A 23,630-nucleotide genomic window follows, 5' to 3' on the forward strand; every position below is an offset into this window, starting at 1 on the left:
TCTTACTTATATCCATATCGATTAGATATTTGTCAGAGAACATTACCTCTGGTTCTTTCTTTTGTTATGAATTCCTCCTTCTAGTCATTTTGCCCAGAGAAAAATGGATGAGTGAGTGAGCAAAATAAAAAATATCGACCATGACCCAAGCAAAATTCACACTAGACAAATCTGAAGCGATCAGAAACCAAAACAGAAAAGCAAACAAAAACAAAAGAAAACAAACAAACAGACAAAAAAAAGAGGGGGTGGACAAAGCAGGGTGATCCAAGTGTTCCTGAGTGAATTTTGGAAGACACTAAATAACTAAATCCCAAAATTGCAAAGAAAGCTAAATTTATATATACATACAAAAATAAAATTGAATAGAGTGAAAAATGAAGCATAAATATATATACATATATATATATAATATAAAATATGTAGATGTAAAGAATAAAAGTTAAAAAAGCAAGAAAACAAAGGGTTGATAAAATAAGAAACTAGTTGAAAAGGGAAAATAGAAAAAAAAGAAATGGAAAAATTTTTTTGAAAGTTAAATGTATCATGAGAAAAATCCTCAAGTTCTATATATTATTTTCCCCTAGTGCTGGAGTTTTACAGTTTTACAGTTGTGCACCTTTTCTTCCAGTTGGTCTTCTGGGGGAGGGGCCTGCTGTGCTGCTTCTTAGGCGTCTTTGCCTGAGAGGAGTTACACAGCCCCTGCCAGGGGGCTGGGCTCAGTGTAAGCTCATCCTCTGTGTGGCTTGTGTTCCTTTAAGGCTTTCTACCCTTCTTTAAAGGATCAAAATAAAAATGACAGTGTCCTGATCTCTAGCCCCAGAGCCAAAAAATCGCAGTTCCCCCCTCTTTAGTAAACCCTCTGGGACAAATGGTCTTCACTTTTGTGTGTACCAAACTCCAGAGTCCTGCTGTTTTGTTCAGCAATGCTAGTATAACAGATATTGGCAGACAGTTCTTTCTTAATACTCTTTAAACTTTCAATTTTGATAAATATGTAATCATACTAAATCCATACCCTTGTGATAAAATTGTCAGTAATAGTTATTCCAAGTAATGCATTGCTAAGAGGAAACCCATAGCTACTTAATATGTTTTCTTTCCTAGTTAAATTTATAAAAGGATAAGAAATATCATATACTTTCTCTCTAGAACATTTCTAGTTATTTTTATTTGTAACCTTGTCATTTTGAATCATTTCCTGTTTTGGCTAGTGTTAAGGGATTAGATTGAAGTAGATAATAATACTTAAAATAATTAATGGTAAAATAAAATATAATTCCTTAATATAAAAAAAAATCCTAAATCCAAATTAACATAATAACTGTCATTGCAGAAGAAAAGTAGCATTTAGAACACTCAAATAGATACCCTAGTTTTTTGTATCTAATGATTTTACATTCTCAGAATGACTGCCTTCTCAGAATCTTCATGGGGAGAATATGTCAAAAAAAAGTTGTATATCTTGCTTTCCTTCATTCCCCAAGTTCCTGAAACATTGTTTCAAATTGAATTGAGTATATTATTAGGTACATTAGCTTTTATAAGATATTGAAGTATATAAAACATTAAAATATGTTATTGATTATATGATTGATTACATTAGTACAAATTAATTCTATTTCTCCTTGCCCTCACCTCTATTATGAGTTCAAAACAATGGATAGTACAATTAGTGAGGGTTTATACTTATTCAATTAATAGTTATGGAGCACAATGTTTTGAATGAATTTCCATTCTATTGAAGTACAGAATAAGATTTAATACTCTAATTTTTTAAGTAGGAGACATAAGCAAATAGTGAACAATTATTTAACAGACAATAGTAGTCATTATTTTGTTATAAAGATAGAATTAAAAGGCTGTGACTATTTATTCTTAATCCCTACAAGTTTAAAATTTACATTATTTATTAAAACATTTTTTAGCCCATTAAAGCAAAGAGGCACAAATAACCATGAATCATATAAAGGGTAGGTTATTCCATAGTCTATCTTGGTTATGGAGAAACAGAGTTTCAAATTTGCCTTTCAGTGTCCTTTTTCTTGAGTTGTATTAATATATGCATTTCAGTTATGTTTTTAAAAATAATTGTATTACCTACAGACTCTAAAGTCATTGAGGCCCTTTTTAGGCAAGAAGATTCCAGCTCATATTGTAATTATAACCAGAATATGGCACATGCTATTTTTTTGACCATTTTTTCCCTACATCCAGATCATTATAGCTCTTACGGCAATAGTTATTAAGCCATTAAAACTAATGATGGAATAGTATATATTTTGTATATATGTATTTTTTTTCTAAATACTCGACTCTTGGTATTTATGTTTTGAAAAATTTTTGGCCTCTTGTTATTCTCTAAATTGGTGTATCAAATTTGATGCTGAAATGATCATATAAAATATGTTAAATGTTATCAACCAAACTAAAAATGTTATTCTTGACTTAATATGTAAAATCACTTCTAGAAAATAGTCTTCAAACTCAAGGGGAAAAAAAGGAAGATTTTGATCTAAAAGTATATTTGGTAATGATAAAACTGACAAAAAAATCCCAATATCTTATATCTATAGAAATGTTGTTATAGATCCAGTGTTTCTTTGAACTATCAAGCCACATGGCAATATATATTATTAGCAGAAACTAGAGAGTGAATTTTTACAATCCATATTTAGTTAAAGCTATGAAAAGCTAAATGGTATCAGAGAGAGTGAAGTTTATAGAATGCTAGTGTTCATGGTTTTAGGAAAAATGGACTGTGTCTTGGTGGGTAATTCAGAAAGAAGCAGAACATTGGATCATAAGCAATTAAATTAAAAACAATGCTTCACAAAAATTCCAGAAAGCTAGGGTAAAAGAAGAATTAACATGTCACTGGCAGTCTTTTATGTATTGAGTCTCTTAGTGAAACCTAATAGTAACTTTATGTGGAAGATATTGTTATTTCTAGTTTACCAATTTTGAAAATGAAATTCAAAGAGGGTAACTCATCTGATGTCATATAGCTGGTAAATGATTGAGATGATATTTGAAATTAGGTATCTCAAACTACCAAGCCTTTGTTCTTGTCCTGCCACTTGGCACTGAAAATACATCTTATTCAACTATAGAAGATTTATAGGTCCTTGTGGATTTAATCTTTTTATTTATTTATTTTTTGAGAATTGTAGGTTAAATTAGACAATTATCTTTGTTTTACTTCTTCTGTTTTAAATTCTCTCTGAGGAAGGATTTTGTCAAAGAAACATTCTATTACCTTTCTCTTGTTAGAGTTTGACCACATTTTTTTCTAATAAAGACTGGTAAGCCATGCTATATTCCATATGGAGATTATTTCTACCTTCTCAGTTTGATAAAGATGGTTAAGGAAGGTTTACTTTTGACTTTTCATTTACTTGTTACTGAGTAACTAAAAGTGACTGAGAAGGAAACAGCTAAGAATTGACAAAATATATGAAAAAAAATGGATCTCAAAATATTGAACATCAGGTTGTGAAAGACAATGATCCCTGAAGTAAGTTAAATAAGCACTTTGAACATATAACTAACTGCCTCAGCTTGCTCCCTGGGCAGTTTCCAAGCTACAGTATACGAAGGGAAAACTCAGGCAAAGCCCAGCTTCCTTCCTGAGCTGAGAACACAGATCTGGAAGTCTGGGGAAGCTAAGGCAGATAGAATTCACATGACTTGGAAGAGGAGATCTATGCTGAGAGAATGTTAGGATTCCACAGAAGACCTCCCTTGAGTATTGTTTAGTACTTATCAGCATATGCATATGAGAAAACTACTTAAAGATGGAAAAGGACATCCTGAAAAAGATTGGAAGAAACAGTGCTCAGAATTTGCTCAGGCAGGAATAATTTCTACCCTGATGGCCAGAGTGGACAATTCATAATTGTCATAATTAGGAACCATTTGCTAGAGCACTTGGAAGTCTCGCCTCAGTGGTGGGAAAAGAATTAACCCTAAACTAAATGTTGCTCAGGTCTTGTTTAAAAAAGCACAAAAGAAAGACTTAAATGAATCAGATTGTTTCCAAGTTACTTAATCACATCACAGAACAAAGGTCAAGAATACAAAAATACACAACATCCAACAATGTAAAATTCAAATATCTGGCACCAATAAAAAAAATTCCAGGTATGCAAAGAATTAAAACTTATAACTCATAATGAGAACAAAATCAATCAACTGAATGGACACAAAGAGGACACATATGATAGAATTACTAGACCAGAACATTAAACTTATTTCAATTAGGTTACATATATTCAAGAAATTAGAGGAAATATTTAACGTGTTATTTAGGGAAAATAAAAGCTTATGTGCATACAAAAATTTGTAAACAAATGTTCATAAAGTTTTATTGGTAATAGATGAAACTTGTAAGCAACCAAAATGTCCATCAACAGCTGAATATATGAACAAATTTTGATGCAACCATAAAATGGAATACCATTCAACAATATAAAGGAATGAACTGCTGACATGCCCAACAACTCTATGAATCTCATGATGATTATTCTAAGTAAAAAAGGTCAGACAAAGAAAGTGTATATTGTGTAATTCTCATTAAATAGGACTTTAGAAAAATGCAAACTATAGTTCTAGAACAGAGAGTTCAGATCAATGGTTTCCTGAGGTTGGGAATGCATAGATAGGAAGAAGGGAAATAGTATAAATGTACATGCAGAAATGATTATGGGTACTGGATATGTTCATTATGTGGCTATGTGAAGGGTCAGGGATATGTATCACACTGCATAAACATTTTGTCACATGCCAATTATACGCTTAATCAAGCTTTTAAGAAGCAGTCTGAAGAAATACTTGAGCAGTACAATTAATTTACCTAATTGGGTTTCTGACTTAATAGATTTTATTTTCTCTGCACATTTAAGTCACTGAAAATGTGTTAGAATATGTATTCTTAAGTATGCTTCAAGTAAAAAATGTTCTTGCTGAAAAAAATAAAGAATATGCCTTCTTTCCATTATACTCCCTTAATGCCAAAATGAAAACAAAACAAAAACTAATGGGGTATCTACTTTATGCATAATCCCTTTAGATATCACTTTTTATGTTTCCTCTATTTTCTTTTATTTGTGATAGACAGTCAACAAAATCCAGAGACTCAAGAAATGATTAAGACAATGGGCAGAGGGATTCTTCTGGACTCCTCTATATTTTAATCCTCAATTTTAAAAAGGTGTTTGTGTGTGGAATCTCACAGATGACATGGCTGGAAGTAACTGAGACTGTTGATGCTGGAAAAACTTTTGTTGATTTAATAAGGTAAAAATATGCAGTCAACAACCATCTTTCTAGTAGCTTTTGAATACTATAGGGGAGGTATTTTGTTTACTAACTCAGATTTTAAAAATTAAACTGCATATAAATGGAGGAAGAACTACCATCACTCAGGTTCTGATTTACTTGATCACTAGATTAGGTTTGAACATATGCTACTTTAGCCTTAATTACTCTAATTCATCACATCCAAGATACCTCTGATTATAAGACACACCATTATTTTAAGAATCACTAAGAAAGAAAAGATTACCGATTAAACTATGACATACCATCAATTATAATATACATCTGGATTACATAGATTTTCTTAAAAAATGTATGCTTTGGGGTGTACTATATTTATAATTTCTCTCAATGGAGTGTGGCTAAGTGTAATGGATTTACATGAAGGTGCAGATCAAAAGATGTTCTTCCCTTATGTGTCCGTGTGAGAAACACTGATATGTGTTCTTCTTTCAGAAATGTTGGAAGGGCTACATTTCTCTATAGGGATGTATAAAACAAATGACCTGATTCATAATGTGCCTTCCTTTGAGAAAATGGCCGTAAATAAGATATTCTAAAAGTGTAACCAGATTGATTCAATCCCCAAAAGAAAAGAAGACAAGGGAACAGAAATGACCAAAAGTACTTATCATTTGCCTTTTGTACTATAACAGCTGATGCATGTCCCCATTGAGTATCATTTTTGTAGTTATTGGATATCAGGATATCAGCTAAAATTATTCTTCAGACTAGAAAATTTTATTAAAAAGACTTGACATGAAACCATCCTGGACCATATAGCTACCAGCAAAAACAATGACAGGAACAGAAGGTAGGTTTTGCTATATTGCATTGCAAAGAAAAAAGAAAAAAAGAAAAAAAAAACCCATGATGACAGATGTTTAGTTTATGTCTTAACATTTTCTTTCTTAAGATATCCTTTCTATGGACTTAATACTTTATTCACATACATATAATACACGCATACACTTACATGTTTCACTTCTACAGGCAATACATTAAATCTAATTGCATTAAATGTTAACATATACACGTGACTCCCACATCTAGGAATAATTAATGCAAAAAGTATCAGATCAAAAAAGACTGAAACCGTTTACTTCCTGGCATATGAAGTAGAAAATGTTTGGATAGAATGAAGAATCATAAAATGATTTATCTAAGGCAAAAATGCATGAGCTATAAGACAATTCTGATTATACATTGTGTATGCAGACATATTTCATTTAAATGCAAAATTTAAAAAGTACTTTAGATTCACAACATAGAAGTGAAGAATATGAATTGCAATGTTTTAACACACTTTCCCTATGACACCCATCTTATCTTTTTTTTTTTTTTAAAGATTTTATTTATTTACAGAGAGAGTGAGCAAGGGGAGGGAGAAAGGGAAAGGTAGAGAGAGAATCTCAAGCAGACTCCATTCTGAGCATGGAGCCTGACATGGGCTTGATCCCATGACCCTGAGGTCATGGCCTGAGACAAAATCAAGAGTCAGATGCCTAACTGAGCCACTCAGGTGCCCCCACACATCTTATCTTAATGGCACCTGTTTCCAAGTTTTATAACACCCTGTGAGAGATATTTCAAAGACAGAGATGGAATTATGTCTCTGGTTACTCGTTTGGTAAGAACATTAGTGTGAACAAATGAACTTTAAATGGTGTCTTCTGTGTCTTGGTGTCATGGAAATCAAAAATGTAAGGGAAAGTTTCTTCCTATATCAAATATTAAAAAAAAGACTAAAGACCTAGAGATACAATGCATCCTCCAAATTTCAGGATAAATTCTGAATTGAGAAGAATCAGATACTAGAATTGATGGGATTACGTATTCATAGAAGTATTTCTGATACCAGATTGTAAAATGTAATTTCTGGAAATGTGATTACTGAGGCTAAGGTGCTTTCCTAAAACCCCAAAGGAAACCATCAATTTAAATATGTAATTAATAAAATAAAAACTGTTCTTGGAGATTGTTATACATAGTCATGAGGTTAATACTGATAGCTTTTATATTATAAAAGCTTTGTATTTTTTAATTGATAAAGTATATTGGAAAAATAGAGGATAATAATAATAATTGTAATAATAAAATTAGTTTCTCCCTAACATAACCCAGAGAAGAGATGTTTTTAATCTTATTGACAGGTGCCATATGTACAGAAATATTTTGAGAAGAAAAAGACAATCCATCAATTTATAGTGGCTTGATAGTTACAGCCCATATGGAAGTCCAATCTCTTTGTTCTGACTTTGCTTAGAGACCATCAGCTCTCTAATCATGTTTCTACCAAGGGCATTATTTATTTCTATAAACAACCAGTCCTGGTTATTAGTGAATTATCACAGCTTCTTTTCTGATTTATCAGAGTGACTTTGGTGGGAAAACCCAATCATGCTGGAACCCATATATCAACTGTAAGAATTGTGTTTCTGAAATTTGGACATACAGGAACATATACTACTGCATGAGACCTCACCAAGGTGAAACCATCCTCTGGTATGCAGCTAAATGGGGCCACTTTGCTTTTAGTTTTACAATCTAGGTGTCCATGCATATGTGGTCTCAGGCTTAGAATTCTTTAATATGTTACTTTATTTCTGCTTCCCCTTGAGCATATATGCATACCTATTATACTGATTAATGTTTACTTCAGTCAATGAATGTTCACTTTGTACCAACTAAGTGGGAATGAATTTAAGACACTTGTGATTAACAGATGATGATGAAAAGAAAGAAAGAGTGAAAAAAAAATTAAGAGTTTATACTTTGAGTAACTGCTCAGGGGTCACCTCCAGTGACAGTGAAAATTACTTATGTAGGTAGATGAGGGATGGGTCTAGTAACTGTATATGAGTTGGAGTTCTAGGAACCCAGTCTGGACCTACAGGCTGTGGAAAAAGGGACTGAAGAATATCAAGTAGAATAAAGAGTTGAAGTTGGAATCAACAACCAAATTAAAAATCCAAAAGAAATATTAGGGCAAATGAGATAGGGAGTGATATGAAAACCAGGAGTAAAACCCTGAAAACTGTAGAAAACAGAAATGATAAAATGTCTGTAGCAGAGCTTGATAGAAAGCAGCACTTGGAGAAATTCCCAAAACTGGTAGAACATCAGTGTGGTGATTTTTTTAAGTGACATCTCTAGTCTAATCTGTAGCAGAAATAAGAGAGCCAAACTGCCTTAATAGGATGACTTTAACTATAGTTTTGGGAGATAGAAGGGAAGAAGTGGACTTGAGGGATTTTTAAATGGCTGAGAGATTGGGACAGATGGCTTGGGGGAGGACAATGATGATGCTTGAGAGGGGATACTTGACTACTAAAGTTAGAGAGAGGGAAGTGTCAAGAAAAGAATATCATATTAATAAATCATACATGATCATGATGTATTCAAATTTTCAGTTATTGAAATAAAAAATGCAAAATTTAAAAATATATAAATACTAATGGCATGCATTTACCAATGCTTGGTATCTAAATTTCCAACTTAGTATAAAATCATTCTGAGCACTGCATATGAAAATATCTTAATATTCTAAATTCATCTTTATCTAGTGGACAAATTTTGATGCTGCTCTTGGTCAAGCAATACCAATATGGTAAGAATAAACATATACCAGATAGGTTTAGATCATAGTACAATGAATTGGTAAGACACACCACTTTTTAGAATCTATATACTGTGATAGCTTTAAAAATTAAGTATTCTCATGGAACATATGAGCCAGAATGAGACCTCAAATAAAGAGACTCCAACACATTTGCTCTTACCTAAATACTCTTTAAAAGCAGCAGTAGTATGGGTATTTAATTACTATTAGAAGAGATAATCATTGGACACAAATTTTAAATTTCTAGTAGAACACTCAGTTGGAATTTGTGGGTGATTGATTACATAAAAATTTATAGAAATCCACACTGGAAGAGTCCAAGATAAGGAAAATAAGGTCAGAAGAATAAAGAATTTGCCTAAATTTACTCCTGTTTTTAATTTATTGAGAAAACATGCCAGAGATGTGGTTAGAATTTAAGTGAGATATGGAAATCATCTAGTATGAGGTAGAATGTCAGTTTTAAGTATACTGAGATTTTGGATGACTTTTTGGTCAAAATTTCTTCTACTTTTGCTCACTCAAATATCAAGATTATGTATCTGGTGAATTTTTTGGGGTGTGGGATAGGTGTTGGAAACCTCTGATGGATATACTGATTCTTTATAATCTCTTTATGAATGTTATCAGCCAAACAATTTCTTCATCCCACAATCAACATCCAGTAGACAAGGTTATTCTATGAAAATTCCAGGGACATTCACCCAAAATAAAGCTGTTGAATGACTGTAAACTAATCCAAGTAAAAATCTCCGCTATTTTGGAATTGTCTTCTGCTTTATGCCCTTGTTGGCTTGTCCTCAATACTAATATTCCTTATTCTTGAGCACTGAAATACTTAAGTGCATTCAGAAAAATATTTGCTATGATAAAGTGGGATTTAGTCTTAGCAATTGAAAATTGGTATGGTAAATTGAGAAGAGCATTTAGTCTTAGAACCTGGTTCTGCCTCTACAACTTGCTAGTTGTGAGGCTTTGCACAAATACGTAGTTTTTCTGCTGAGGCAAATCGACTGGGCCTAATGTATCCCTGGAAAAGTTAGAAATATGATGCCACCTAACTCTGACTCCAAAAGTGAATAATTATGCAAATTATCAGTCCTGTTTTCCTAGAAATAGCCGACACCTTTGAATGCAAAGGTAAATAAGTAATTAAAACACATAGTTGGTGCTATGGAAGGGTGCTGAAAATATAAAGAGAACCAAATGAAGAAGCATAAACCATTAGCTTGGACAGCAAGTCCACAAGTATTGGTCTAGCCCTTTCCTGTGGAGTCTCAGTTTCCCATTTACAAAATTATATCAGGCTGTATGATCTTTTTAAGGTTATTTCAGTGCCTATCTTGTTTGGGTACCTCCTGAAATGAGGATGCGTCCTTGGTCTCAACAATGTGGAAGCAAGTGATAGCTCAGAAAAGTAATTTTCTTCACTTCATAATGTACCACTTTCCTGTGATATCTAAACACTTATTGATTCCTAGACCCAGTGACTAACTCTCATCCTCAGATCTTCTGTCAATCTAATGATTAAGTAATTTGACTTAGGTTTGATAGACAAATACCACCACTCCAATTTATTTTTAATTCCTATAGCCCTTAGTGACTGGCAGTTCCAAATAAACAGTATTAATAAATCATCAATCTGTAACTAAAGAGTAGATTCTTTCAGGAACATTTGCCAGTTGCAGACCAGCGGAAGTCTCAGAGGAATATTTGTCATTCTCACAGTTACACCGTGACATAAGAGCAGCCATTTGAGACAACTTGGCTGAGGACTAAGGAAAAGAAAACATAAATTACGGCAAAAAGAACTTTATAAATTGATAACTGGTGCTTTCTTATTTTCAATAAACATGTAAAAAGAGAAAAAAACTACCTAATGTCCTGGTTTCTTAATAGACATTTGGTGGAGCGTAACAGAAGATGGTTTGTAAATGCTATTTGAGAGATAAGCAGGAACTAGGAAGGGCAGGAAATTGAATGTGTTCTTCCCTCCCACCTCACCACCAGGTTTCAGATGAGCCTGGAAAGGTCATCCACATAATTATTAGTAACTGGTTCAAGGCCTTTTGAGCACAGTTGATCTGATTGTGTGTTAATGGCTGCAAAAGCAAGATAAGGAACATGTAAAGCTAAAAAAAAAAAAAAACCTGTCTGTGACACTATTAGCCTGTAGGATTGTCATAGCAGATAAACTGACGTTGCTTTATGGCATATGGGTTTTTTTTTATTACAAAATAACCCCAAGTTTGCCCTTGTGCACAGGGTCATTTAAGCATCAGTGACCAAACTTTACTTCTTTGTTGTTGGTAGCTATGTGACATATCTAGTGATCTTTTTGGGGTCTGCAAAAGGTCATATTGTGAAATGAAACCTGTCAGAAAACTGTAGCTAATATAATATGGTCAGAATTTTCAGGGCCAAGACACGTGAAATGCTTCTGGAGACTTCTGTCTGACCAAACCAAGGCAGTAACATATTTCCTGTTAAAAAGATTCTTTTGGAGTGGAGGGGGGTGGGAGGGATGGGGTAGCTGGGTGATGGACACTAGGGAGGGTATGTGCTATGGTGAGTGCTGTGAATTGTGTAAGACTGTTGACTCACAGACCTGTACCTCTGAAACAAATAATATATTATATGTTAAAAAAAAAAAAAAGATAGTAGGAAGGGAAAAAATGAAGAGGGGGAAATTGCAGGGGGAGATGACCATGAGAGATTATGGACTCTGAAAAACAAACTGAGGGTTCTAGAGGGGAGGGGGGTGAGGGGATGGGTTAGCTTGGTGATGGGTATTAAAGAGGGCACGTATTGAATGGAGCACTGGGTGTTATATGCAAACAATGAATCATGGAACACTACATCAAAAACTAATGATGTAATGTATGGTGATTAACATAACATAACATAATAAAATAAAATTTAAAAAAAAATTGGCCACATTTCTCATACCTGAATTAAATTCAGTAAATATTGTCAGCATCTACTACATGTAAAAATACTCTTGGGATCCAAAAATTGTAAAGAATTAAAAGAGGACAGATCTACACAGCTGACCCAATGGGGCACCCTAAACGGTGAAATGGGTGGTCAAATAGTTCCAAAGGTGAGAGATTGGATCTCAAGTAGAGCAGGAAGGACTTAGCAGAGAAGTGGCATTGGACCTAAGTTTTGAAGACTGAATAGGATTGCGAGGGCAGGATATTTTAGATGACAGAACTGAGTTACAGGACCACAGATGTGGAAAATTATGTGTGGATGAGGTATAGGAAGAGGTGTGGTTAAGAGGTAGAGATAAGTTTGGGGGCACCTGAGTGGCTCAGTTGGTTAAGCGTCTGCCTTCGGCTAAGTTCATGGTCCTGGGGTCCTGGGATTGAGTCCCTCATAAGGCTCCCTGCTCAGTGTGGAGTCTACTTCCCTCTCTCCTTCTGCCCCCCTCTCTGCTTGTGCACTCTTTCTCTCAAATAAATAAATAAAATATTTTTAAAAAAGAGGTGCAGATAAGTTTGAAAATGTAAAGTGTAATCTGTGTCAGTTCCATCCCTGTTATTCTGTTTTCTGATGTAAGGGCTGACAGGGAATATGAGATAGGGAACTCTGAGCTTCCAATTTTAAGTAATTCCAGCTTTTCTTGTTTTTCCCTACAGCCCTAGAGATAATAGCTGCTTTCTGCAGTTACTAACTCTCCAAACTTTAAAGTTCTCATTTTATGCTGTTACCTAGTTAATAAGTTATATAAACTAGACTTAAAAACTGAGCACAACCAGTTGAAAATATCACCAACTTTCAATTACATTTAGAGAAGACCACTGAAATGAAAATATTTGCTAGGGCCCTAAGGGATTCCTTACTTGCATTGTCCTTTGACTTCTTATCACTCATTTCCTTTCAAGAGTATTGTGTTCAGTGTTTAAAGCAGACCTGGGAAATATCAGGCACCTCTTCCCCCCTAACTAAAGCCTCTGAGCAGAATGCTGAGCAAGAAAAGGCAACGCTCTTCATTTCTATTTCCTGCATATACCACTTTAAAATGTTATGTAATAATGTAGGTAACAAAAGACAGCTAATTAAGCCTGCCTGGCTTAGACTTCTACTCTTAATATTCATCCTGAGTAAGTAGATGAGCGGTCAGCAAAAGAGAATGTCTACAATTTTCATTTCCAACCCTGACCCAGATCATTTCTGTCTTTTCAGGAAACATTACATCTCAATTATTGTAAGACAAATGGATATTATATTCTTACAGCAGTGTGGGGAAAGAGCTTCTACTGCCTCTGCTGATATCCCATTTTCCCTGTAGCAACTTTTTTTGTCACAAACTTCTACATTAGACCCAATCTAATTCTGCTAGTTTAGTCCCATACTGTTGAAATCTCAACCCTTCCCCACCTTGTTGAAACTGGAGAACAGCTTGTGAGCAATCTCTTGATAATAACCTTCCATATGTCTGAAACAGCCTTTTTATTTCCAAATTAATTAATTCCCCTCTCTTTTTTTTACACTTTACTGCTTCCCAGGCCTTTATATACCTTTGTTTCCCTATGGATCCTTTTAAAGCATTTCCCATTTTTTCTGGGGAAATTATACCTTTGTAGAATTGACCAATACTAAACACAGTATGTCATAGTCATCATGCATGTGTTCTGTACTCAATGTTGTATAATTCTACTTGCAGAGAGATTTCTAGGAGTGTAACAGGTTCATTTGTGTTATATTTTGCTGCAGCCACCTACAGAGAAACCATTTAATTTTTGCTAAATTCAGATTTAAATAGAAGTTTCTTTAGAAGTTGCAGTTTATTACTTCCCTATTGACTTTGTATTTACCTTAAAATTAGGCAGATTGGTGAACTTGTGTGATATTATGAGATAGTGAAATTCAATAACCTAAAATCATTTGTCTTCTGCTGTTTTTAAGAATACAGATAAAGTATCGGCTTATTTATTTTTAAATGATCTGTGAAACTATGGCTTCATTAATTTACATCCTCTAAGTTATAAGAATGGAATACCTTTAGAGAGAGAGTATATAGAAGTGCATGTATTTACTTCTCAAGAGGCATAAAAATGTAGTTTGTAAGCAATGGTATTCTGACACGTTTTGAAAGTATTTTAACAATCAAATAAATTTCCCAGTGTGGCTTATGATATTCATGAGATGATGTCATGGGTCAGAGAAAATTCAAGAGGAGGAAAATCTGCCTTTATTGTCATTTAGTCTCAGTTTATTTATTTTTTATTTTTTAAAAGATTTTATTTATTTGTTTGAGAGAGAGAGAGACGCAGCGAGAGAGGGAACACAAGCAGGGGGGGTGAAAGAGGGAAAAGCAGGCTTCCCGCGGAGCAGGGAGCCCGATGTGGGACTCGATCCCAGGACCCAGGGATCATGACCTGAGCCGAAGGCAGACGCCTAACGACTGAGCCACCCAGGCGCCCCGTTAGTCTCAGTTTAAAGTTGGAACAAAAAAGATGGGTAGTAAATCTCTAGAGATAAAAGCTGACTGGGAGGACATTTGGTCAAGCTGTGTACTGTTGCTTATGTAATGACAGACTGGACTCCAGACAATGTGATGCTAAATCAGCTAAATGCATGATACAATGAGAACAGGGACTATAGAAATCCTTGGAAACTAGTACAGTAATTGGCACACAGTTGTTTCTTAAAACTTTCAGACTGGTATTCAGTGCTAGGTTCTTTCAAGGTACTTTAGCCCATTTGCATTTACCAGATGAGCTATGAAAATCATGCCACTTTCTTTTTGGCTACTTTGCATTAATGAATGAATCATTTTTCCTTGAGAGAGGAGTATCTAGGAAACTGTTTGATTTAAAGAATAACATGATAAAAATGATGATTTCTACTGATGGAGTGAGGTAAGAATAAGCAGGAAAAGATGGGGACAAAAATACAAGTGTAAATGTGGACATAAATGGAAAAAGATGAGGGCAAGAGGTAGTAGAGGTGTGGAGAATATAGGTGGATTTGTTTGGGAGAATAGGAATTAGCCAAAAGGCTTTCTGCATAAAAAGTTGTTTGTTATTTATTATGTGTTACTGATAAAGAGTTGAATTGGATTAAGTAGACACAGTCCTTCTGAGTTTATTCATGCCTTCAACAAATATTTCCTGAGTGCTCTTATGTGCCAGGCACTGTGGTAGGCACTAGGAATAAGTGAAGAATGTAGTCATGATTCTTGCCCTCGTGGGGTTTAAAACTTGATGGGGACTTCCTGGTTATTCTTTTTGCCTCCCTTGCCTGTCACCTTCCTCTTCCTCCAGACTCTCTGCCTTGTTTTGAATGCTGCAAATAACATCCTCTGGGCTTTTAAGCTGGCTTCTGTTTACCATTAGCCAAGAGAACCATCAGAGGAGCTCAGAAGGCATGAGGAAAAAGAAATCAGGGTATGAATTTCCTGATCCTTTTCCTCAGCTGTGTTTTTTTAATGCATTTCATCATGGCTATGGTTACTATAGTTGCTTTGGGGGGCCCAGCCCTTTCCATATCTCCAGCTGTCCCTGGTTCTGGTGACACCATCTCCTCCTCCCTCTTCATTCTGACTTAAGGGTGGGAATGACTTCTTGTTATCACTAGTCTACAAATGCCTCAGTTTCTTTTCTTTGTTCTCTTAGCCTTGCTCATTGATTTTCAACTTGTGCCTTTACTAAACTCTTTTGGACCATAAGGGTTTGACCCTGTTTCCACCTGGATTTCTGACTGATCCAAAGGGGAAAAAATAGAGAAACTCATATGTAAATAATTTAATAATTTAAAACTGTATTAAGGGTTATGATGAAAAAACACAAATATTTAGATAGAGAATAATGAGTGTCAGTTACATAAAGTAGTCACACCTGGCTTCTTTAGAGGGTAATATTTAAGTTGAGGCCAGAGGATAAGCGGGACCTAGCATGGAAAGAACAGGGAAGAGTGTGCCCCACGGAAGGAACAGCAAGTGTAAAGGACATGAGATAGCAAAGAGCTTGGCATCCTTTATGCCAGAATTTGGTTATAATACTATATGAAGAACATTTGATTAAAACATTATGTGGATTGGGGCTCCTGGGTGGCTCAGTCAGTTAGGCTTCTACCTTCGGCTCAGGTCACAATCCCAGAGTCCTGGGACTGAGCCCCGAGTAGGGCTCCCTGCTCAGCCGGGAGCCTGCTTCTCCCTTTTCCCCTGCCACTGCCTCTGCATGTGGTCTCTCTCTCTCTAAATAAATAAATAAAATCTTTAAAAAAAGAAAACATTATGTGGACAGATGGAGGGGGGAAATCAGCTTGAGTGGCAAAGTCCTGATTGGTATCTAGTGACAGATAATAAAACTCCTGGACAGACAAAGTCCACCAGAAAATCATGTCCTTTTTAAAGTGAGAAGTAGCTCAGATGAGTTGTGTGAACTAAGCAGATGCTCGGGTATTAATTTGAAATTGCTATGATTATGTTGGTATGCAACAAGGATCTATTCCACATAATAATGTACTCTAAAAGACTTAACACATATAAAGATGTTATTTTTTAAATTTTATTTACTTTTTTTTTTTTTTAAGATTTTATTTATTTATTTGACAGAGAGAGAATGAGAGAGCACATGAGAGGGGGGAGGGTCAGAGGGAGAAGCAGACTCCCTGCAGAGCAGGGGGCCCGATGCGGGACTCGATCCAAGGACTCCAGGATCATGACCTGAGCTGAAGGCAGTCGCTTAACCAAGTGAGCCACCCAGGCGCCCCTAAATTTTATTTATTTTCATCAGTGGTAGATTAGTCTTTAGGTAGAGGTAGATCTCTTCATAGCATGTTTTCTTTTCCTTTTCTCTCTCTCTTTTTTAAGATTTTATTTATTTATTTGAGAGAGAGAGAGAGCCAGAGAGAGAACATGAGCAGGAGAAGGGGCAAAGGGAGAGGGGGGAAGCAGACTCCTCACTGAACAGGGACCCTGATGCAGGCCTGGATCCTGGGACCCCAAGATCATGACCTGAGCAGGTGCTTAACCAACTGAGCCACCCAGGTGCCCCATGTTGTTTTTATTTTTTTTTTCATAATTATGACACTTTGTAAAAAGGCTATCAAATGAGCAACAGAGACTTTCTTGACAGGTTGTGTGTCTTTATCTACCCCCCCCCTTTTTTTACTTATGTTGGGAGGAGATGAGGAGAAGGAGTAACAAAGAAGTGGAAAAATTGAAGAAAATAAAGTATTAAAATAACAAAATTTGACTGTTTGATTCCACCTAGAATGAAAGGGACTTTAAGGATCAATTTACTAAACATATTTCAAGAATTCCAAAAGCAAACACATCTAACTTATTAAATAAGCTTGCCTGGGGAAATATCCCATATTGTTTTTTTCTCTATAAATCCATTTCTGTAATTTGTTTTACAATAAGACCTCCCGTTAGTACAAATTCTGGCATTTAAGAATTATTTAACTTCAGGATATATGAAAACCTTTGGCATCAAGTCAAAACATATTATTTTTGTATTTATCAGAATTGAAATGATTAAACAGGACATTTCCAGGCATATTTGACACCACATATGGGAAAATGGTGAAAAACAAGACTTTTAAGGTATGATTTAATCGTGTGCATTTAACCAATATCTTTGGGTTTGGAACGCTTCCTTGGATATTGGCCCAAATATCTTCTAGATGAATTTTAAGTTCTTGAAATATATTTCTACTTATAGACATATTTTGCTTAAAAATGGACCACATGACAACTTATTTTGTTTTTAGTCTATTATGATCATGCTTCTACTTAGATTTATATTTTAAAAGATTTATTTATTTATTTTAGAGAGAGAGCATGAGAAGGAGGGGCAAAGGGAGAGAGAAATTCAAGCAGACTCCATGCTAAGCGTGGAGACCAATGCAGAGCTCTGTATCACCACTCTGAGATCACGACTGAACAGAAACCAAGAGTTGGATGCTTAACTGACTGCTCTACCCCGGCATCACACTTCTACTTAGATTTAAATAGAATTGCACATGTATTCATTTAATTTCAATCCATTTTGAAATTAAAAAAAAGAAACCATGGTGTTTAACTATGTTTATGCCCTCAACCTCTTCTTACTAGCTGAATTTTTCATATTTACTAATATTTTCCTCACCCGTAGGCTAAACCTACTTTAAGCACATTTTTATAGAATTTTTTTTTAAGATTTTATTTATTTATTTGACAGAAAGAGACACAGCGAGAGAGGGAACACAAGCAGGGGAAGAAGGAGAGGGAGAAGCAGGCTTCCCGCTGAGCAGGGAGCCCGATGCGGGGCTCGATCCCAGGACCCTGGGATCATGACCTGAGCTGAAGGCAGACGCTTAACGACTGAGCCATCCAGGCACCCCCTATATAGCATGTTTTATCTCAAGTGCTTTATAGCTAGGTTGTGGGAGCTAGCTCGCCACAACTGAAGTTAAATGATTAGTAACTCTGATAGTGATGCATTTATGCAAATTATAATTATGGAGTCTAGAAAGGACCCTGAGGTCTTATCACCCTGAAAAAAACAAAACAACACCCTGTTTAAAATAAATCATAATACTCTAATCAAATATAATCAAAATCTCACTCCTGCACCTATGCTCAATACTCATAAACATCATTGACAAGTGATTATATATCATAAGATTTAAACCCTCAGAAATAGAATCATTAAGTATAGCAGTCATTATAGTGTGATATAAATCATCTTTCTGATTTGGAGAATGATTACATGTACATATTGACAGCTGGTGTTATAATGTTAACATCTTTCAGAAGATACTAAAGTAATCAGTTGGTTCACTGCAACTATCATTTTTATGATTTTTATGCTGTTGTCTCATATCTTATCAGAATCTATATTTTTTGCATGAGGAGCAGATAGCACCTTATCTTTTTATCCACTTTATATTTATATCATTGCTGAATGAAATTTAAGAATGACATTGGAAATTTAAGACATGTAGGCAAAGAGATGTAAAGCTATTCTTTTATTTAAAGAAGCCTCCTTTATGTTAAAATAGCAAAACTACATACACTTTGTTCATAGAAACCACTAGAAAGATCATTATAATTGGTTACTTCATCAGTTACCATTTGCCCCTCCCCCCCTTTTTAAATGAATAACCACCAAGGAACTTCTGGGGAAATGAAATCTAACAAAGTAAGTGATCCAAAAATAAGATATGTCACATTTTAATAAACAATTGTGTCTAATTATGGAAGAATATGTACTTACTTGCCAAGTGCAAAGCATTCCATCTTAACAGTTGTTCCCTTAGCAGCTGTAACTGTGAAAGGAAAATGGACCTCAATTTTCGGCTCATATTCTCCCATCACACCTGGGAAATAAAGAACATTCTTTAAGCATAAAATGAATGTCACAATTTCCTTCCAATTCTGGAAATGTTACATTGAAAAGTGCTGTGGTTTGGTTGTTAATGTCTGTTTGATGACTGCTAAATTTTTGATGCATTGAAGTAAGAAGGATACTTAGACTCAATCTGAAATCCCAGTCTTCCTTTAAGGATGTTAAGCATGTATGTTCACTACTATTTTAAATAATAATTATTGAAAATGTTAGTCAACACTGCTAGTTTAGTTACTGATTATATTCCAGGGGAAACAAATAAATATGAACATTTCCCATGGTAAGTAATTGGGTTTTTTTCTACATAAGTAAAAACTTTCTTTATCATTGTCATATAAATGAATACTTATTCATTAAGTCAACATACATTTATTGAATATCTATAATATTCAAACATTTTGCTGTGCATTATGGGAGTTTTAAAGATAAATCAGCCATGGACTATGCTCTCAAGCACTCAGCAAGTGTATTCTTAGAGAAAGAAACAACATATACTCAAGTATGGAAGAAGAGTGATATATAAAAATCATTGTAAACAAAGATAGGAAGTGATGATCACCATGAACAAGATATCCCTAAAGTATTATGTACATCTGAGGCTCTTACAGGAATAGTTAGGATTTGAGTAAGTAGGGAAATGATAGGAGAAAAAGTAAATGAAACTGAAAGAATAAAGACAAAGGGAAACTATCAGAAGTAGGAATATCAGCTTTTCTGGTATGTTAGTATGTGAAGGGAAATAATACTAGGCAAATTTGGAAATATAAATGGAGTACAAAAAAATAGAGGGCCTTAATTGACAGAGTAAGACATTCAGACATTAATCTGTAAATAATTTGGACTACTGAGGTTTTGAATAGGGAACTGGTATTTTGCTGAGATGTATATACTGAAATTGGAGCAGAGATCAGTAAATCAATTACGTTATTTCAATAATGGAAGGTAGAAAGAATAAAAGCCCAGACTTGAATTATGGTGGTAAAAAAGAGAAGAAGTACTAGATGGAAAACAAAACAAAACAAACAAACAAACAAAAACACCAAAACCCCCCCTAAAACAAGAAAGAATTGAGATTGTCACACAATTTTTTTGGTTGCCAGGGACAAGCATGTGATCCTCTTCAATAATGACATTAAGGTTCCCAGCTTCAGGGGCTGAATGAAAGGAAAACGAACACAACTACAGTAGAAAAGAGGATGACTTTCATTTTAGGAGTACTGAGTTTGATACCTATAAGATATTCAGAAGAAAGAATCTGACCAGATAACACAATGAAAGAATGAGGCTCTAAATGAGTTCTGGACAGGTGATAGGTACTTCTTGTCATCATTTAGAGGTGGCAGTTGAAGCTGTGAGATTGGATAGGACTTTCACCTATCAAAAGGCTTGGCTGAGGCCTGGTGAATTGCAGTCCTAGTTCCCTCACTAGCTAGACAGGAGCTAATTTCCTCCCCCAAATTTTAGGAGATCCCTGTGTATAAAGTACCGCAGAGACAACAGGTATAATTTAGCACAGATGTTTCTCTGAGCAGCTTGTGTGTGTTTGGGGATGTCTGTGTTTATGGACATATGTACACATATAGGTCCATGTGTATGTGTAGATAGCTCTGTGTGTAATCCCTTTGTGTATGTGTGTGAGATGAGAAAGGAGAGGAAAAAAATTAGAGTAAGAAAAATGAGATAAGATATAAAGGCAACACACACTGGATGTAAAAAGAAGAAATGGTTAACTTTAGCAAAGAAAACCTTTATTTGTTCATTTATCATCTATCTATCATCTATCAATCTATCTATCATCTATCTTTCTATTATCTGTTTATCTATCTATCTATCTCTCATGTATATCTATCTATTATTAATTTGATATGGGCCTTGAAGAATGAATGTGGCCAACTTTAGATGGAAAGTGTTTAAGTTCACTGAGGACAGGAAGATTATCTCTGTTTTTTTATTTTTGTGCTAGTTTTTTGCAAAGCAATCATAAACAAAATATCACTGATATTTGCACCAAAAGATTGGGTTTCTGGACATGGCTCTCCTAATGATTTAGACTGTTCCATCTCAGATAGGTCAGTGACTTCTGTGTCTCATTCTTACTAATCTATAAACAGAGGGAATAGAAGAGAATTACCATTAACGTAATGTCTTATTCTAACAAGCAGATTCCTTAATTGCTTTCTAGTCCAATGTTCACTGAGCACCAAGAGCCTGATGTATAACAAGTGAATTGAGTGATTAGTCCTATAGCAAAACAAATGTTTAAGCACTTCTCTCTCTATTCCTCAATACTGTTTTCCTCTTCTACTTCTTTTATATCCTCCTCCATACTTTCCAATTTCTTTTATTTCTCACATCTTTTTTTTTTTTCCTATATCTTTCCTGAATAGCAGGATTTGACCTGCTAGTGATACCTGGCTGAGTGTATTCAATGATGAGAAGTTTATCTTCAAAGCCCTTTTACCTGTAGGCCCACCATATGAGGACTCCCAAGCATCTTGTTCAGTGTCTACCTTTGTTTGGCCCATTTGATGCAGTCCCTAAATTTAGCTTGCGATCTCCCTACCCACCCTTAACACTGATTGTATAGTATTTGTGTTCCAAGTCTACCTGTTAATCTGATGATTTAGTAATACATGATCTATCATGATGCTTATTAAACTTAATACCCTACTTGCATGGGTCCTTGTGAGTGCTAGAAGTTGTTGAGTACTGTAAAATGTTGTAGGAGGGCAGTGAAATTGAGGCTGAATTTAGAGAATATTTCTATATAATTACTTTTTAGTAAATTGTTTAAAAAGGTCTCAGAAAAAAGGAACCTGAATCTCCAAAGCTGCAGTAATCTGTTTTGATTTCTTCTCTTATCATAAGTAAAAACTTCCTTTAGAATCCACTTTTATGCTAATACTTTTGTATTATGTTTTTAAAGAGGGTCCTGTAAAAAAATAAATAAAAATAAATATGAGGATCCTATAATTGTACAACATTTCAGGCCCTTCAATATCTGCATCTGCCCCTGAATCATATCAAAGTAATACTGATATTATTGGCTAATAGGAGTTAAACCCATCTCTCTTCTCTTTCACATAATATTTGTGAAGTGCAAAGAAATTCTTTTACAGCTTTCATCCTTAAGAATGACTCAAAGGATAGGCATTCCTGGTAGTATGTGGGAAGTGATTTTGTCCAGGTAGGGCCTTCTGGTGTTTCTCAAATGATTCCCATATGGCCAAAGACATTGTTAAGCCTCACTTCAGGGCCCAAAAAGTTTGCTAATATTTCAACTAGATATTAAAAATAAAATTAAAAGGTTTGTGTAAGAGGTTTCAAATTATATTATCTAATTTGAGCTGTACTGTAAGAAATAACTGGTTCTTTCTAATTTTACTGTAATGGTGATGATAAAAGGACAGATGAGAAAACTCTTTAGATATGTCTTGTTCTTTAACAATTGAATACATTCAGCAATTAAGTTTTGCTCTATATTTCATGGGATAATTATGTTAGTACTAAAGTCCAACTTAGCAAATATAATTCACCCTCTTTTTTTTTTTTTTTTTGAAGATGAGAGATTTGAAAGTCAAAGAGGTCAGGTACTGGCCCAAGGTCCTATAGAATGTTGTTGGTAGAAATGGGGCAAAAATGGGAATTTTTTGACCTCAGGTCTTTAATAGCTTTTTTTTTTTAATATTTTATTTATTTGACAGAGAGAGAGACAGCGAGAGCAGGAACACAAGCAGGGGGAGTGGGAGAGGGAGAAGCAGGCTTCCCGCCGAGCAGGGAGCCTGATGTGGGACTTGATCCCAGGACTCCGGGATCATGACCTGAGCCGAAGGCAGACGCCTAACGACTGAGCCACCCAGGCGCCCTTAATAGCTATTTTTTTGACATTACTCTGTTGAGGAATTTTAATCACAGAGTGTAACAGACCAGGCATACCACATGTAATACATCAGTCATTGGCTGTCTGTCATGGTACTTGGTTTATTTCAGCTGCAATTTTTAATATTTCAAGTCATATATGGCTTAGCTTGTAATTTCTTTTATTGGCTAGGGTTTGATGATGAAAGGAAAGAGAAACAGTCCTATAAGGCACTTAGTTAAATATCAAAAGATGAGGCTTATCTCTTTCATCAAGGTAGTTCCTTTATTTTTATTTTATTTTGTTTCATTTATTTATTTTTGTCTCCCAGGAGACACTACACTGTGTCTTCATCTCTTTCCCCATACCTGTCTTTTCTGGGATGGTAGGCTGTCCTATTGAAATTGCCTGCCAATAGAAGATGACCCCAAATTACCCTAATTCCTAATAAACAGAGGTCTTCCAGCTAAAAGAACATTAC

The 23,630-nt window shown here is 34.9% G+C and overlaps 1 protein-coding gene across 1 annotated transcript in view; it reads right to left on the bottom strand.

The window, feature by feature from the left end:
* CNTN5 (contactin 5) overlaps positions 1-23,630 on the bottom strand; it is a 603,313-nt gene that overhangs the window by 363,641 nt on the left and 216,042 nt on the right. The window contains exon 7 of the mRNA XM_035009452.1: positions 19,159-19,261. Coding sequence (XP_034865343.1) covers positions 19,159-19,261 — 103 coding nt within the window. The remainder of the gene's footprint in view (positions 1-19,158; positions 19,262-23,630) is intronic.

Source organism: Mirounga leonina, unplaced genomic scaffold (assembly GCF_011800145.1).
Source record: "Mirounga leonina isolate KUSES-001 unplaced genomic scaffold, KU_Mleo_1.0 Mir_153, whole genome shotgun sequence".
Taxonomy (NCBI): Eukaryota; Metazoa; Chordata; class Mammalia; order Carnivora; family Phocidae; genus Mirounga; species Mirounga leonina.